We start from the raw sequence: 14,821 nt of genomic DNA, 5'->3' as shown, positions 1-14,821 counted from the left end.
AATAAGTTAGATTTTACATGGATAAGAGTTCAGAAGCTGGACACTGCCTGGAAAGAGATGGTTTCGGTAGATGCCACCATGGAGAGCCTAACATAGCCAGGAGACACCAAGAAGGTACGAGGTGCCAGCAGAGAGAGTAAGTTGCCAAAGGATGGACCAAAGGCATTGAGAAAAGAAGTGAAAGGTTAACCACAGACAGACCTTGCCTACCTCACAACCCAGCCCAGGGCCTATTCTGCTTCAGCTGATGTCCCATTCCTGCCAATATTCTATTGTATCATAGAACAGGTCAATAAAGGGCTTTATTTTTTTGTTTTTTTAATGAATTCTTTAGGCACATGAGAATATAAACACAGAATCCTTCTTAGGCACAGAAAAAATGTTTGTTTGAACAAATTCATGCCATAAAGCAAAAAAAATGTTCCTCAAGTTCTCTAAGTTTGTATTTTGCAATATGAGCAAGAAAAAGAAATTCTAGAGGTCATTCTAATTTGTCCCAACAGCCTAAAATTTTAGTTAAAAGAGAAGAATAATAAAGTTTCTGCAAATTACTTCGAACATACTAAGTACCCTATTTATTACTGAGCAAACTTTATTGAGTGACTACTATGTTTAATACTCTACATTAGGTGCTGTGGAAGACATAAATACAAATTAGACCTAATCCCTGCCCTTGAGATTCTTACCATCTGTGCTAGTTAGTAATTTATGACTTCTCCACTAGAAATCCATCCTTCTATGCCTTGTTTCTATTCTACAACTGGACCCAATAGGCATTTCTGCTATGACAACTGGAAAAATGTTAGGCTTGGCCAATAGAGGGCAATGGAAAGACACTGTGAGGCCAGACGAGGAGGAAGGACTTTCCTTTCTTCTTCAGGTGGATTGGCTTGCAGCAGAGGCCTGGTTGTGTTCACCTCGGCAATCCTCATGGTTCACTTGTGGCCCGTGCCTTCAGCAAGTTTCTTCACCACAAGTGAACTGCAAGTTCCTGTGACAGCCATGTCCTCTCCTCTAAATTTCTAAGTTTTTCGTTACTATTCACTCTTCCTCAGACAAAGGTAGTAGCTATTCCTATAGTTCCTATGGTTTATCTCTAGGCTTTCTATCCTGTGCCATTGATCTATATTTCTGTTTTTGTGCCAGTACCATACTGTCTTGATTACTGTAGCTTTGTAGTATAGTCTGAAGTCTGGGAGCCTGATTCCTCCAGCTCTGTTTTTCTTTCTCAAGATTGCTTTGGCTATTCATGGTCTTTTGTGTTTCCATACAAATTGTGCAATTTTTTATTTCTAGTTCTGTGAAAAATGCCATTGGTAGTTTGATAGGGATTGCATTGAATCTGTAGATTGCTTTGGGTAGTAGAGTCATTTTCACAATGTTGATTCTTCCAATCCAAGAACATGGTATATCTCTCCATCTGTTTGTATCATCTTTAATTTCTTTCATCAGTGTCTTACAGTTTTCTGCATACAGGTCTTTTGTCTCCTTAGGTAGGTTTATTCCTAGATATTTTATTCTTTTTGTTGCAGTGATAAATGGGAGTGTTTCCTTAATTTCTCTTTCAGATTTTTCATCATTAGTGTATAGGAATGCAAGAGATTTCTGTGCATTAATTTTGTATCCTGCTCCTTTACCAAATTCATTGATTAGCTCTAGTAGTTTTCTGGTAGCATCTTTAGGATTCTCTATGTATAGTATCATGTCATCTGCAAACAGTGATAGTTTTTCTTCTTCTTTTCTGATCTGGATTCCTTTTATTTCTTTTTCTTCTGATTGCTGTGGCTAAAACTTCCAAAACTATGTTGAATATTAGTGGTGAGAGTGGACAACCTTGTCTTGTTACTGATCTTAGAGGAAACGGTTTCAGTTTTTCACCATTGAGAATGATGTTTGCTGTGGGTTTGTCATATATGGCCTTTATTATGTTGAGGTAAGTTCCCTCTATGCCTACTTTCTGGAGGGTTTTTATCATAAATGGGTGTTGAATTTTGTCGAAAGCTTTTTCTGCATCTATTGAGATGGTCGTATGATTTTTCTCCTTCAGTTTGTTAATATGGTGTATCACGTTGATTGACTTGCGTATATTGAAGAATCCTTGCATTCCTGGGATAAACCCCACTTGATCATGGTGTATGATCCTTTTAAGGTGCTGTTGGATTCTGTTTGCTAGTATTTTGTTGAGGATTTTTGCATCTATGTTCATCAGTGATATTGGCCTGTAGTTTTCTTTTTTTGTAACATCTTTGTCTGGCTTTGGTATGGGATATTCCATCTTATCTTCTCAGACTGGGATTTATATCATTGGCCTCCTTGGTTCTCAGGCCTTCAGATTCCAATTGAATTATACCACCAGCTTTCCTGAGTTTCCAGCTTGGAGACATCAGCTTATGGGACTTCTCAGCTTCTATAACCACATAAGCCCATTCCTCATGGTCATCCTGTCAGTCTGTCTGTCTGTCTCTCTCTATATATAAACAATAGTGCTCTGTACTACTCAGGGTTCTCCACAGAAACAGAACCTGTAGGATCCTACTAAGGGAGGTCAGTTTTTCTTCCAGCTGGTTCTGTTTCTCTGGAGAACTCTGACTAATACAGAGCATTATTGTTTATTCTCCTTTAAGCATCACAGGACATCTTACCACATACTTCAGGCAAGAACTGAGTACTTGAGAAAATATACTAATAATTTCTCTTTGAACTGCACGTATGAATTATCTCTATTTTATGGGCTAAAGATTGAACCTGGGGACTTCCCTGGTGGTCCAGTGGTTAAGAATCCTTCTTCCAATGCAGGGGATATGGGTTTAATCCCTGGTCCGGGAAGATCCCACATGCCACGGGGCAACTAAGCCCACGCGCCTCAACTAGAGAGCCAGCGCGCTGCAACTGGAGAGAAGCCTGCGTGCTGCAATGAAGATCCCGCGTGCTGCAACTAAGACCCGACACAGCCAAAAATAAAAATTTAATTAATTAATTTTTAAAAAGAGATTGAAACTAAAATGATTAGCTCGCGTGTGATTTTGAAGCATTTGCCTGTGAAGTTAGATCAGTGACAAAGTCTTATTCATTCTTCAAATTTTAGTTCTGAGGGCTTCTCCCCAGGATTACTGCTAGATGATATTGCACCTTTGTGCCAACTAGAAAAAGAAGTGATCCTCTGGGTCCATGTTGTACCAGGGCTCTAGGCCAAGTGGGTGGGATTTCAGTCCCCAGCCATCCCATCAGCTGGGGATACTAGATATTTAATCTTTTATGTTGATTTGTATCACCTCTGATAGCCACTTGTTAGAACTATTGTCAGATTTACAGAATTCAGGGACTTAACAGAAGTCCAGAAAGAGCCATTTTTTGAGACATTTCTGTATTCATCTAAAGTCCAAAGTTACCAAAAACAAGTGTTAAAGTTGGGTCAGTTTTGAAAATACTCAGACTTTCTTTAGTCCCTGGCCCTACGTGAAAAAACATTTACAACCTCTTAATTCTCCCAACCATGGGGCTGGAAGAAAAACTGACCTGCCTCACTTTACCAAGAGGCAATTTTGTGCCCAAGTCACGAAGCTCTTAGATCTATTCATTTGCTTATTTCTTTGTCCCAGTAGGTCAGGCCCACTTTCACCCAAAAGATTATTCCAGACTCCGGAACCCTTTTCCAGATTCCTTTAAAGAAATCTATTTTCACTTTGCTGGTAACCCTAATTGCTTCTGCCAAGCAGAGAATGAACCGTTTCCCCACACAGAGTCCCATTTCACAGAGGAGAATGACCAGGAAGGGAGCTCCTCTATGAAAGAGACCTAGCAACTGATAAAAGGCCAAATCTCATGAAGTATCAGCTGAAAGACAAAGTCCCACTATCCTCCGACCAGCCTAGATCAAAGGCGAAACAACTTGTTCGGTTTTCTCTGCCTGGGCTGGTCTTTATTTCTTCTTTTTGTCTCTCCGCCACCCTCTGCTCGTCAGTCCGTCTCCGGGAGGCTGTAGCTGCCTTTCCCGACTGGTTACCAATAAAGTTTTTACAAAGTGACCTTGAGCGTCTTCCCAGCTGCACCCGATTCCCCGCCTTCTGCATCCGGGTGCCGCGGCGCGGATAAGAGCCGGACAGCGCTTGCGCGCCCAGCCCCATTCCTTCGACCTCTGCTGACTCGGCCGCTGCCATATCCCGGGAAGGTAAGCGGAGGGCGTGGGAGCCGGACCTGGCCGAGGTGGAGCCGCGCCCAGGAGGGACCCATTCATTCAGCTGTCGCCTCGCATGGCGCGGGGCCCGAGCTGACCGCGTGCACGGGAGCCCGCGGGACCTGGGTGGAAGGACGCGCCCTCGGAGGACACTTGACCTTAAGCCTCTTTGCCTCCGCAGAGAGGAAGCGGGAGAGGAGCCCTAGTCGCCTGTCACCCAAGTCCTCCAGCCGCGCCGCCCCGAAGAGTGCAAGATGTTCGCCTGCGCCAAGCTCGCCTGCACCCCAGCTCTGGTGCGTAGCCCAGGCTGGGCCGGGGGCTCGAGGCCCCGACCATTTGGCCCGGGCGTCCACGTTGTTGAACGGGTCACCTCGGGGCAGGACACACCGCCCTCTCGGGACAGCTCTCCCTAGCCCCTTAACCTCTGTGTCCTTTTCTCCCTTTACTCCTCTTCCTGGGGCTTCTCACTCCGCTCCTCCCCTCCACTCGGGGGGTGGAGAGCCGCCGAGGCCTAGCTGTCAGGCCCAGCTCGGTGTAGGTCAAACCCTCCTTGCCCCTCGTTCCGGAGCGGCCCCCCCACCCCACCTCCTCCGACACCCCGTTGGATCGCGGCGACGCGAGGGTTGGGGGGCAGTGGAGAGTGGAGGGGGCCTCCGAGGCCTAGCGTCGCGGCTGCACTCTCACTTGCTGATCTGTAGGTCAGTCTCGCTGCTGCAGAGGGAGGGACTTGCCTCACCCTGTGTGGGCGGAGGCGGCTGGTGCAAGACCCGAAAATCTCTCCTCCTGCTTCTGGGATGTTATTTCCAAAACCATTTTGGACACTTTTGGTGAAGTGAAGATCTCGGGGGTTTGTCTTAGAGAATCAGGTCTTGGTTCTGAAGGGATTTTCTGTGACCTTAATTTAGTGGACACTCAAGGGCGGAGAAGGTTGACTGGAACGTGCCCTTATGGTCAGAGTATTTCAACGGTTGTTCTTCCACTGATGTGGAATTGCTTAAACTGCTTTTTAATTCTATGATTAATGGACATATAGGAATATCCTAGAAATAGCGGGAGCTCATGTTAACTAATGGGCTATTTAAAATGACACGCTGTTTATAGTGCTGTTGTACCTACTTGTTGATCCACTTAAACTTACCAAAGAATGTGGGGTCTTTATTGCTGGTTTTCTGATCTGAATTGTGGCGCTACAATAATTGAAATTTTAAAAGCAATACTTATTCTTTTTAACTAATTGTTCTCAGAAGTTTTGTTCAGAATATCACAAATATGTTATGAAGCAAGCTTTAAAATTGCATTAACAACTTTATTAAAATAGCTTCGTGCCTTGAAAAATGACCAAACAGACAAGATAAGAATCAATAGAGAAAAGTCATAATTTTTCTTACTCATTTTTGCAGCTTGCCTTTTTAGAATTCATGGTGCAAAAGGGTCCTTGAAGTCTTATCTGTATTTTTACTTAATACATGGAATCTTTTTTCATTAACAGATCCGAGCTGGATCCAGAGTTGCATACAGACCAATTTCTGCATCAGTGTTACCTCGACCGGAGGCTAGGGCTGGAGAGGTAAATGTAGTAATAATAGAAATTAAGTAACACTACCAAATAAGTCTTATGGTTTCCATTAAAGTGAAGGGGAAAAACCTCATTAATGAGTGGTTTGAGGCAGTCCTTTCCACCCTTTCATCCAAAAAATTTGCAGAGAATGAGCCAATGAAAGAAACTTCTGTATCCAAAACTTACCCACCTGAACTGGCTAAGAAATCTAGTCAGTATATATACTTAAGTATATGGTTTTGAGTTGCCTGTATTTAAGATTATGATAGCAACAGTTACTGAACAGCCTACTCTATTAAAAAGCACATGCAGGGCTTCCCTGGTGGCGCAGTGGTTAAGAATCCACCTACCAATGCAGGGGACACGGGTTCGAGCCCTGATCCCACATGCCGCGGAGCAACTAAGCCCATGCGCCACAACTACTGAGCCTGCGCTCTAGAGCCCGCGAGCCATAACTACTGACCCCACGTGCCACAACTACTGAAGCCCGCGCACCTAGAGCCTGTGCTCTGCAACAAGAGAAGCCACTGCAATGAGAAGCCTGCTCACTGCAACGAAGAGTAGCCCCTGCTTGCCGCAACTAGAGAAAGCCCGCGTGCAGCAACGAAGACCCAATGCAGCCAAAAATTAATTAATTAATTAATTAAAAATAAAAAGCATATGCACGTACACTGTTTCTTAATTTTCAAAAACCTTATGCGGTGTAGATATTGCTGTTCCTATTCTGCAAGATGGGAATTATTCTAAGCCCCAGATTTTTCTGTTGTGCCACACCACCTCCTATTCAAACTCAGCTACAAAAATAGAGAAGTGGTTATCATTTTGACAGTACGGTAATTAAAATAGCTAACTATGATTGCTGATTTGACCTTTGCCTTTATTTCCTGTTCTCTAGAGCTCTGCGGTATTTAATGGGGCCCAGAATGGTGTGTCTCAGTTAATCCAAAGGGAGTTCCAGACCAGTGCAGTCAGCAGAGACATTGATACTGCGGCCAAATTTATAGGTGCAGGTGCTGCAACAGTAGGAGTGGCCGGTTCTGGTGCTGGTATTGGCACAGTCTTCGGCAGCCTCATCATTGGTTATGCCAGGTAATTCCTGTTGCCAAATAAACTAGTTTAAAAACATGCTTGAAATAATTGGAAACTTAGAAAACTAGTGAAATAATCATAGCTACTTTGTATTAAGTGCTTGTCTGTGTCTTGCATTATATTTTGAGGTCTTTGCATGCAATTATCTCACTGCTCCCAACACGCCTTGGAGAAACACTCGTTTACCTGTGAAGGACTAGGGACACAGAGGTTATACTGCTTGCCCAAAGTCAAAGCCAGTGTCAGAAAATAAATTTTAACTCACTTTGACTTCAGAGTCTGCACTCTTTAATTTTTAAGTTGTAGTGGGAATATAATTAAGAGAGCTCATGCTTTAAAAATATCAGCTTCCATTTTATTATTTAAGACCTTATTTTTAAACTATCAAATCTTAAAAAGTATAGAACATACTTTCACGGGGATAAGAAGAATGTCAGAATCCCTCAAAATGGATGAAGACTAACCATTTATATTGATATAGAGAGACAGCGCCTCCCTTTCCCCATATGATTAGGAATGAGGAGAAAGGAACGTCAAAGGCAGAACCAAAAGAGATCTAGGCAAAACACTGTTCCGGTACTTTCCAATTGACAGAGATCCTCACGCTAGTAATCTGGTTCTTGAACATTTACCAACCATGTTAAAATTCAAATAATATTTCAAAGTAACAATGATATGTGTTGTCTCTTTTAGAAACCCTTCGCTGAAACAGCAGCTGTTCTCATATGCTATCCTGGGATTTGCCTTGTCTGAAGCTATGGGTCTCTTTTGTTTGATGGTTGCTTTCTTGATCTTGTTTGCCATGTAACAGAAATTACTGCTTGAAATGTTGGCATTCATGTTAATTACGGATGTAATTCTGTGTATCTTACTGTGACTCCAAAAACTGTAGCATTGGTGTCATGAAAATGTACGTTATTTCCAAAGTCATTTCATTAAAGATGAAAACTTTAATTTTTGCTGTGATTTGTACTTACCTAAATTTAAATTTAGATCATCACAAAGAAGAACATGTATTCAGGCAGAGGCTGTACAAGTCAGAGGAAACTACTGCAGTTGCCCTGGTGATGGAAAAGATCCTAATGTAATTTTTATGGGAATTCTTTTATATAGTGTTCTGAACATTGTAAATTATAGGGCTTTTGTTTATTCATGTAAAGGGGGAATGTTTGAGTGCTTTGAGCTTCTATGAAATATGATTAATTAAATCAAGATATTAATTACTCAAGATGGTTTTGTGTTTTTAAGGGCTAACGTGAATTACAATACTTGGAAGCAGAATCACCTTCCAGGACTAACCTGGCTGGTCTTACACAGCTGGATCAAAAAATAAATCATGTCGGGTTTTTAGGAATTGAAGCCTTATTAAATGGGTGTTGGGCTTAGGGAGGTGATTTTTACTTTTCAGTAGGTCTCACGTTAAGCAGTTGTGTGTCTATAGTGAATCTTATCTGTCTTCTAAGAAGAAACTCAATCTAACTAGCAGCTAGTTTCTTGCTTAAACAAGGCTCTCATTAAAAACCAAATATCAAAAAGTAAACTGAATTTAAATTTAAAGCCAAAAGTTGCTAAAGCATTGCTTATCTTTGATACCAACAAATGTTTATAATAGGAGTCTTGGGAATGACAATTGGTTCAATAGTATTCTGTTTATAATACTACGTGTTGCTTATTGGTCAAATTTTGCCTATTAAAATGAAGAAAGGGGTGCTACTATAGAAAGACTGAGCTTTCCCCCTAGCAGATATATTTTATCATTACATCATTTGTCATCACAGTTTCAGGGTTTCTATAAAAGATTAGGATGACTGTTGGAAAGCTTCATTTTACTCCTTTAATCCCTTCTGCCTAATTTGATTTCAGTTGAGAAAGAGCCATCAGCTACAAGGGTTTGTCAAAGTGCAGTGGGAAGACCCATCTCCATCAGAATCACCTAGGATGTCTAAAGTACAAATCCCTAGGCTCCAGACCTACTGAATTAGAGTCTTTGGCCTTGAAACGCAGCCATCTGCATTTTTAAAAAGGTTTCTCAGGTAATTTTTGTGCACATTATTTGAGAATCACTAACTTATCTGTATCCTTCCCACTCTCTATAAAGTGTCAAAAACACTAAAGAGCTAGAGCTACTACCACTTTCTGGTTGGTTAATCACCTAGTCTATGTTACATAATGTCCTGGAACCTTCACTATTTTCTTAAATAGTACTAAGTATTTGAATTTAGCAATGTAAAGAAGTATTACATGTATTATATGACCCAGCAATTCCACAGCTTGGTATATACCCAGAAGAATTACAGGCATTCAAACAAAAACTATATACAGATGTTCATAGCAGCACTATTCACAATAGCCAAAAGGTAGAGACAACCAAATTGATGTTTGGATAAACTGATGATAAAATGTGGTATATCCATATAATGGAATATTATTCAGCCATAGAAAAGAAATGAGGCACTGATGAGCGTTACAACATGAGTGAACCTTGAAAACATGCTAAGTGAAAGAAGCCAAGCACAAAAGGCTGAATATTTACATGAAATATTCAGAATACGCAAATCCGTAGAGACGGGGGGAATTCCTTGGTGGTCCAGTGGTTAGGACTGCGTGCTCTCACCGCCGAGGACCCAGGTTCAATCCCTGGTTGGGAAACTAAAATCCCACAAGCTGCGCAGTGCCACCGAAAAAAGAAAAAAAATCCATAGAGACAGCAGATTAGTGGTTACTAAAGGCTAGTGGGAGTAGAGATTGGGAAGTAACTGCTTAATAGGTGTGGGAGTTCCTTTTGGGGTAACCGGTGTTCTGGTGATGGTTGTACAACATTGTGAATGTACTGAATGCCACTGAATTGTACACTTTAAAATGGTTAAAAGAAAATACATATCTTACTACAGTTTACGAAGAAGTACTGTACAATTAACACAAAGTCCATAGTGTAAAATCATATGAAATTTTTTAAGTCCTAGGGAAATACTTAGATTAACCAGTCCTCTGTTACAAGTTCATTTTAGGCCAAACAAACAAAAAACCTGCTTAGTGCTGGTTTGGTGTTTAAAGAGGCCTGAAACATTGATTCTGGAACAGGTTTCTTGTAAGACATGCCCTTAGCTGAGGAAATCCCCTGAGAATGAAAAGGAAATTGTGCTGTGGCTGCCTGGCTTCCAAGTTACTGAGGAAAAAAAAATTCTTTAGAAAATCAGTATAACTTAGAAGTATAACCACAGGCGATTTTACCTTACTTGGAGTAACAAGTTTCTGACATTGAAAGTACATCACCAGAATACATCTATTTGACAGCAGAAATGTTTATTGTATGCCATTTTTGCAGCAAGTACTACCAGCCTTATAAGCAAATATTAATGGTGTATGCTTTTCACTAACTTCTTAGTTTCTGAACAGAGGCCAATAAAGATGTTTTCGCATTGAAGACCAAATGAGTTTTCCATGTTGCTAAGTTTGGCCTGTTTAAAAACTCCAAGAGACAAGAGCACCCAAGAGTGGTAGAGTGCTAATTCATCTGTATTTATTTAGAATACCTAAAGGTATTTCAGATTTCCAGGCATACTTCTTATTTGGTAACATATTACCTTTCTTCATTGCAGGAATGTGGTATTTTTAATGCCTTTGGGATTAAACCAAAATACAGATTTGAGTATGAAGTGTGTGTTTGAACTAAAGAAAAACTCGTCATCTAGCCCCAAACACTAGACATGTATGGAAATAACTAAAACTCAAAGTAGAATGCTGAGTTCCAGAAGAGTGGCAGTAAGTACTAAGATGTTCAGGGGAGTAGAAAGAGTTTTCTAACGATGGAATCACATGAAGAAGAGTTATTTTTCTACAAATTAATATAAACCTTGAACTGGTGGAATGAAGAAAGGCCAGAATAAGAGGGTATCTTAGCTAGTGAATAGCATGTGGTAAGGTTCGTGAGAAACAGAGCTGCCTGGGTATGGTAGGGAAATAGTGTAAGATAAGGCTGCAAAGGTAAACTGGGGCCAAATTATGTAATTTGTCAGATGTAAAAGTGTGGGTTTTATTCATTTGACCACAGCCAGCCATTGAAGGTCTAGAGCCAAGAAAGTTTAATACAAGAACAGTGTAGGATAGACCGGAGCCAGTAATGGTCAGTGGTTGCTATAGTAGCTTTGCTGAGAGGCAACGAGGGTCCAGTCTAGGATGGCGGCAATGAGTATTTTTTTTAAAAGAGTCTACAAAAGTTGTATCAGTTGGATTTGATGGGAACCAGTTGGAGGAGGAGAGGGTATGTGCATCAAATAAGTGCCATTCCCTATCCTAGGGACTTCATATACTATGTCATTTAACTTTCATGACAACCATGCAAAATTGGGATTGGTTTCCAAGATGCAGAGTAAAAAGGCTCAGAGGAGTTAAACGGTTCCCTAAATTACATAGCCATTAAGTGGCAAAGTCAGGATCCAAATTCAGGTCATCTTTGATTCCAAAGCCCATGCTTTGGTTTTTAGTATGATTATCTTAGGGATGACAAGGAAAAAGTTGATTTGGGAGAAGTTAGTATGTTGTTTTGTTATAGAATTTTAATAACAGATTGAAGCATACTCCTGAAGAGAGACTTGTGGGCTTGAAAAGGGGAAAGGTATGGTATATGATATGGAGTACAAGTGAATAAAAGAAGTGCAGAGCAGGAGTAAGCACAGTGACCACTTGTGCCCAAGGGAAGTCATGGCTCAGAAAAGACCTGAGAAGACCTTATGTTTACACATCAGGTTGATCCTTGGCACAGAGACAGCCTACAACAATAAATAAAAATAATAAAAAGTTCAAATCTTGGGGAAGGAGGAGAATCTGATTTCCAGGAATCCCACATTATTAGATTCAAATGTCCAGTTTTCAACAAAAAATATCACAAAATATTCAAAGAAACAGGAAAGTGTAGTTCATTAAAAGGAAAAAAAGATCAACAGAATCTGCCCCTGAAAAAGACCTGATGGCAGATCTACTAGGCAAAGACTTTTAAACAACTGTCTTAAAGATCAAAGAACTAAAGGAAGATGTGGAGAAAGTCAAAAAAAGAACAGTATGAACTTTCTGATTTCAAAACTTACAAAAGCTACAGTAATCAAAACTGTGGTGCTGGCATAAAGATAGACATAATAGACCAATGGAATAGAATAGAGAGCCCAGAAATAAACCCTTGCATATATGGCCAAATAATTTTTTTACTCTTTTTTTTTAGTATAGTATAGTTGATTTACAAAATTGTGTTAGTTTCAGGTGTACGGCAAAGTGATTCAATTATTTTTTTCAGATTATATTCCATTATAGGTTATTACAAGGTATTGAATATAATTCCATGTGCTATACAGTAAATCCTTGTTGCTTATCTGTTTTATGTTCAGTAATTTGTATCTGTTAATCCCATACTCCTAATTTGTCCCTTCTTCCCTCCCTCTCCCCTTTGGTAACCGTAAGTTTGTTTTCTATGTAAGTCTGTTTCTGTTTTGTATGTAGATTCATTTGTATTGTTTTTTAGATTCCACATATAAGTGATATCATATAGTATTTGTCTTTCTCTGTCTGACTTCACTACGTATAATATTCTCTAGGTCCATCAATGTTGCTACAAAAGGCAATATTTCATGCTTTTTTATGGCTGAGTAATATTTTTTTGTAAAATAATTTTTGACAAAAATGCTAAGACCATTCAATGGAGAAAGGACAGTCTTTTCAGCAAATGATACTGGGAAAACTGGCTATCCACATGCAAAAGAAAAAAGCTGGACCCTTATTTAACACTGTATACAAAAATTAACTCAAAGTGGATTAAAGACTTAAATGTAAGACCTAAAATTATAAAACTCTTGGAAGAAAACAGGGCAAAGTTTGCAGGACATTGGATTTGGCAATGATTTCTTGGATATGACACCAAAGGCACAGGCAACAAAAGAAAAAAGTAGATAAATTGGACATCATGAAAATTTTTTAAAATTTGTGCAATAAAACCATCAACAGAGTAAAAAGGCAATCCACAGAATGGGAGAAAATATTTGTAAATCATATATCTGATAAGGGATTAATATCCAGACATATAGAGTACTCCTAAAACTCAACAACAAAAAAAACAAACAACCCAATTTAAAAATGACCAAAGGACTTGAATAGATGTTTCTCCAAAAAAGATAGTCAAATGGCTAACAAACACATGAAAAGATGCTCAACATCACTAATCATTAGGGAAATGCAAATCAAAACTACAGTGAGATACCACCAAGCACCCACTAGAATAGCTACTATCAAAGAAAAATGGAAAATAACAAATGTTGGCATTGATATGGAGAAAATGGAACCCTTGTGCACAGTAAGTAGGAATGTAAAATGGTATGGCTGCTGTAGAAAACAGTATGGTGTTCCTCAAAAAATTAGAAATAGAATTACCATATGACCCAGCAATTGCACTTCTGGGTATATACTCAAAAGAATCGAAAGCAAGGTCTTGAAGAGATATTTGTACACCCATAATCATAGCAACGTTATTCACAATAGCTAAAATGGCAACCCAAGTGTCATCGATGGATGAATGGATAAACAAAATGTGGTATATACATACAGTGGAATATTTTTCAGCCTTAAAAATAAGGAAATTCTGACACATGCTACACTGTGGATGAACCCTGAGGACATTATGCTAAGTGAAATAAGCCTGTCACAAAAAGACACTGTATGATTTCGCTTATATGAGGTACTTAGAGTAGTCAAAATCATGGAGACAAAAGGTAGAATTGTGGTTGCTAGGGCCTGAGGTGGGGGAAGTGAGGGGGGCAGGCGGCTATAGTTTAGTGGGTATAGGATTTTCGTTTACTAGATGAGAAGAGTTATGGAGATGGATGGTGGTGATGGTTGCACAACATTATGAATGTATTTATTATAACATGACTGAAATATACACTTAAAATGGTTAAGATGGTAAATTTTGTGTGTATTTTATCAAAATTTTTTTAAAAGAGGGAGGGATCAAGGGCTCAGAGGTTGCAATAAGGTTGAAGATCCATTTCAGTAAGCACCAAAAACTAGACAAGAAATTTTTTAAATTTCAGAGTTCAGATCTTAGAAGTAAGGTAGGTCCAAGGAATGACCAAATTTTGTGGTCAAGTTGTTAAGCAGCTAAAGTTGGGTAGAAATTAATGTCCTTGAAGTTAAGTTTAAGGAAAGATTGTAGAGAAATGGGAAATAACAATAACCAAATAAACTATCTCATGCTTCTACTGCAAGTTTTAAATTCTGTTTGATAATTTTAGCCAATATGGTTTGTTTTGCATGTTAAGTAAGGAAAAGTTTGTATTGTTGCAGTACTATCCTCTGCAAAGCCTTTTAAAATATGTGATTTCTACACATGAAATTATAAATGAGTTGTTGAATTCTCTATATGCTGAGCATATATAAATTGCATAATTTCATGCTATTGCTCTACTGCTAATACTGTGGACTTAAGACTCTAACACATAGTCCATCAATTAGTTGCCCAATCCTTTACATTATTAGGGGCAAAAATTATTTTTTTTCAGATTTAATACCATTCTCCTCTGCCTCAACAAACATAGCAACATTATGCCTTAGCTTGCTTTGCTAGTTGACAAGTAGTAGTGAAAATTTGTCATAGTATAGGATTATAAGAAACAATAGCATCTTTTAAACAGTTTTTTAAAAAGTATTGGTAGATGGCATGCATTTCTTTATACTTCTCTCTTTCCTCCACCTATCCCTATCCTACACTTCCCTCACACACACACACACACACACACACACACACACACACACACTCAAGCTTACTCGTGCATTCTCCTATAGGTTTTCTGGTGATGTGTATATCATAATTTACTAGAGCATTGCTACTCAAAGTGATGTCCATGGATCAGCACCATTGGCATCACCTGGGAGCTTGTTAGAACTATAGGTTCTGTAGCCTCGCATCAGATCTTTTGAATCAGAATCTGAATTTTAACAAGGAACCCAGATGATCTGTA

At 39.5% G+C, this 14,821-nt stretch overlaps 1 protein-coding gene across 1 annotated transcript; it reads left to right on the top strand.

Moving 5' to 3' along the window:
- The first annotated feature begins 4,058 nt into the window (after positions 1 to 4,058).
- Positions 4,059 to 8,049, top strand: ATP5MC3 (ATP synthase membrane subunit c locus 3). Its single transcript, XM_061202234.1, has 5 exons — positions 4,059 to 4,168; positions 4,356 to 4,467; positions 5,664 to 5,741; positions 6,628 to 6,821; positions 7,515 to 8,049. Exons 2-5 carry the CDS (start codon positions 4,429 to 4,431, stop codon positions 7,627 to 7,629), a joined length of 426 nt encoding a protein of 141 aa, XP_061058217.1. The 5' UTR covers positions 4,059 to 4,168; positions 4,356 to 4,428; the 3' UTR covers positions 7,630 to 8,049.
- Positions 8,050 to 14,821: the final 6,772 nt, after the last annotated feature.

Source organism: Eubalaena glacialis, chromosome 1 (genome assembly GCF_028564815.1).
Source record: "Eubalaena glacialis isolate mEubGla1 chromosome 1, mEubGla1.1.hap2.+ XY, whole genome shotgun sequence".
NCBI lineage: Eukaryota > Metazoa > Chordata > Mammalia > Artiodactyla > Balaenidae > Eubalaena > Eubalaena glacialis.
The sequence above is the reverse complement of the archived record's forward strand: the minus strand, read 5'-3'. Positions and strand labels throughout refer to the sequence as shown.